This window comes from Propithecus coquereli, unplaced genomic scaffold (assembly GCF_000956105.1).
Source record: "Propithecus coquereli isolate 6110/MARCELLA unplaced genomic scaffold, Pcoq_1.0 Scaffold232, whole genome shotgun sequence".
In the NCBI taxonomy this organism is placed as follows: domain Eukaryota; kingdom Metazoa; phylum Chordata; class Mammalia; order Primates; family Indriidae; genus Propithecus; species Propithecus coquereli.
Window position 1 is genome coordinate 1,832,311 of NW_012147864.1, and position 3,999 is coordinate 1,836,309.

General features: G+C 37.5%; 1 protein-coding gene across 1 annotated transcript in view; it reads right to left on the reverse strand.

Annotated features, from left to right (window-relative positions):
* Window positions 1–3,999, reverse strand: part of PDE5A (phosphodiesterase 5A, cGMP-specific) — a 123,585-nt gene that overhangs the window by 60,704 nt on the left and 58,882 nt on the right. Inside the window, exon 6 of the mRNA XM_012645347.1 lies at window positions 1,707–1,844. Within this exon, the coding sequence (XP_012500801.1) occupies window positions 1,707–1,844 (138 nt within the window). The remainder of the gene's footprint in view (window positions 1–1,706; window positions 1,845–3,999) is intronic.

Sequence of the window (3,999 nt, forward strand, 5' to 3'; positions counted from 1 at the left end):
GAAATTAAATTAAAAAGCAGAATAGCATATTGTAGCCATCCTCTATTTACAACTGAAGAAAGAATTGGGAGAAAACAGAAACAAAGCAATGACAGTTTAATTTGGGGATGGAAGAACTCAGGACATTTTTTTTCTTGCTTATATTTTGATTTTTGCTCATGTTGTTGAAATATTTTTAGTCATCAATAATTGTATAACATAAATGAACATTAAGTCACAAGTGCTTTTCTAAATCCAACAACTTAAGTTGTCAGTGAGCAAAAGATCTTAATGGGCATATGGTTAAGCTATGCTTCAAAGCACCGACTGATCCAAATCATGCTACCATAACAGGGGTTAACAGGTAGAAGCATGCATTGAATGTTAATTAAAGTGATATTTAAGTTGTCTAAACAAGGAGTGCCTCAGGTATAACTTTCAAAAATTAAATGTGAAAGAGGTCACAGAGCAAAAATGATAAATTGACATATTGCATTAACAAATTCTGACCTGAACTTTAAAGGATAGCTACTATCTTGTAATCACCTCTGTATTAAGGATTTTATAACTGATTGAAAATGAATGATGATATAGTATCTATGAAAGTATTGATTATCTCTTAACACAGTGAATTCTCATTTGATATCATATTAATGAGAATTTTGTATTAACCAAAACATCCACCTGACCACAGATACACACACGAAATAGTTGAGATGTTGGGTCATACAGTACAATCTTTATAGCTAAACTATTTAAAATTTCTTAATATAAAGTAAGCACTGAATACCTTTTATTATTCTACTTCTCCCCAAAACATCACTTCAGACATCATATACGGGTTATAACTGACCTATATAAATGGCAGTCCCCATTCTCTTTCCTGTTAATTCACAAATTAACCACCTATTCTTAGGGACTAGAGGAAAAAGAAAACAAAACAACTACATCAAGAAGAAATACTCCAGAAGCAGTGGTCATAGGTTGAGAAGGGAAAGAAATTGCATAAAGGAAAACTGCTAATGCCAGGGGCCCTGAATCTAATGGCAAACTCAAGACAGTCGGCCTGTCTGTAAGTGACCAGCACTCTCTGACAACACACCACCTTTCCCCACACACCTGAAAATGTTCCCTCACGTTACAAATCAATGGACTGAAATCTACGAATTAGAACAGTTTAGTGGTTTTCCACTGTTGGCAAAGGATATGGGCACCTTTAGTAATATTGCCTCTACTGGGCTACACCTTCTGGTTTCTAAACAACTTCTGGTAAAAAGAAATTTTTATACCCAACCTATTCAGAACTGGGGGTGGGGGTCTACTTGTTCAAAGCAACCACTTGTTCAAAGGAACCACTGTTCCTGACCGGCAAAAAGTCAGCACACTGTAACGACAATGTGTTTTTCCATCAGGACAGCATGGCCATTGATGGCAGCAGCACACAGACATTCCCATGCTAACTATTTGGGGGTGGGGGGAACAGACAGAGGTGAAGGGGGCATCGAAGGCACCTTCATCCCCATCTCTCTTCAACCTGAATGGCTTTTATACATATATATGTGTATATATACATATATACACATATACACATATATATGTACATAAAAAATACATACACAGGTGGGTTTGAGAGAGGGTTCTGAGGCCAAAACGAGGTTAAAAGCAGCACTTACAGGAATATACATTTCTGCCTTTCTAAAAATAGAAAAGTCATACTCTGTACTCACGGAGCAATCTTCATCCACTATGAAAATGGTGCATTTCTGCACCTGCATGAAAGAGATAATAGTGGCAGCTATTTTCTTCAGAATCACTTCTAATGATTGTTGTTCTTCAAAAATTAAGCTAGCAAGGTCAAGCAGCACCTAGACAAAAACATTAAGAGCTTATTATTTAGTAATTGTTTGTAATTATTAAAGCATAATGATTTATATGGGTTATAAATTGTTTATATAATCTAGCAGGTTATGACCAAGTCTGCCTTTAAGTATTAAATACATCTCTGCTTATTAATAAAATTCCCTATTGATTGTTAATATAGTTAGTATGGTTGTTGAGGTCACAGGCTCTGAAGCCAGAGTAATCAGTTTTTAATCCTGACTTCCTTTCCTGCTAACTTTGTGACCTAGGGCAAGTTTCTTGAACGTGGGATATTAGTAGTAACAAAATCATAGGGCTGTTGAGAGGATTAAACAGGTTGGTATTTACAAAGCCATGTTAAACATGTGATACATAATACACACTATCAATGTTGTTGTTCCAAACTTCTGAGATCAATATCTGCCAACATTATTAATATTTTTACAGAGAGTAGTAAATATTATGTAAAATTTTAAGAGTTTCCATTGTCTTTTTTCTGGTAATTTCTCTTTCCTCTAAACCCCGTAACATTTCCTCTAACCCCCCAAAGCCTTTCTATGATGAAGGGGAGAAAGGGTGTTAGAGAAAACGTACTGGAGGTTACACTATCCTAGCTGAGGTCTGAAAGGTGAGATGGAATCATTCCAGTGAAGGGGGGAGGGGAAATATTTCAGGCAACAGTATTAGAATTGAGGGAAAGTAGCGTACTGAAAGTTCCGATCAAGCCTTATGGGGGCACAGAATATAAAAACTGCAAGATGAGACTGCACAGTTAAGCAGAGCGAGAACCCGAGAAGCCCCATGCGTCTTCTGAAGCAGCGTGGACTGCGACGCGCTCCAGTGACCACGTCTGCATTTGTAAAAACAGGGCTGGACGAAGGGCGGCGAGGACGGAGCAGGGGGAGCATCGGGTACATAGCAGCTGAAGGGCCAGTATCTCATCACCACCAGTTCTCACAGGGAAAACAGAGGGTGGATATGATGAATTATCAAAGAAATAATAAAAAAAGAAATCCATAGACCAAAAGGGCTTGCTTAAGTCTTCAGACAGAAAGGGATGAGCCGACGTCCTGGCACCAGCATGACGAATGAAGAAAGAGTCTACTGTGAAATTAAGTTACAAAAGCAAAGATAAAAAATCTGAAAAGCTTATAGACAAATACACAAAATATATATATTATATAATATAAAAAAGTATCATATAATTGTCATGTTGTGTATTTATACATATTATAGTGATATATTTAAAATATCTACAAAAGAGCCAAGAACTGGAACAACGTGGATGCACATTAGAAGACAAAGAACTACCTTTAAATTCTGAGAAACTGATTTGCAGTTTAGAATTTTATACCCAGCCATAGAGGGAGGCTGGTACAGCAGGTGTTTGCGTCCACACAAGGACTCAGAATGCTCACCTCGCCAATCCCTTTCATAAGTAGTTAACAGAGAATGTGTTGCAAGAAAACAAGGAAGTCAACTGAGAAAGAAGTATAGTTAGGGGTTCCAGAAAATAATGGAATCTTTCCAAGAAAGCAGTGAAGAAAAGTTCTATGACACCTGTGGAGAAGGCACAGGGCTAAACAGTTTATCTTGGAAGAGGCAAAGTGGAGAACCTCAATTTGGACACCTCCAAGAAAAAAAGACACTCAAAAGAATGCCTGATATCATGGAGAGTTTCGGGAGAAACCTGAGAACACGAGGCTACACCAGAGAAAACAGTTCAAGGAAAAAGAAAGAAACTCAGAAACATTGGGAAAAACTAAAAGCTATATAACAAAGGTAATATGAACAACATGTATGTAATCATAGTATTTATAAATACTTTGTTTTAAACTTCCACTTTAGAATTAACCTAGACAAAGCTTAAGAAAGGTTCGTGATGGTTGTAAGCACAACACACGTTACCCACGTGGGCAACGCAAAAGAACGGGAGAGCAGAGTTAAGGAGCAGTTGGGAAGGAGAGACGAAGGGAACAGGGACACCAAGATGCTCTGATAAAGTACGGAATCAAGAGTCATGTCCATTGCTGACAGACCAAGAACAAAACCATTAAGTAACATCACAAATGCAACCCACACAGTAATTTAAAACAGTGATACAATTTGACAGTGGTAGGATAACAGTAATGGCAAGTAAGGGACAGTGAAAGTCAAATA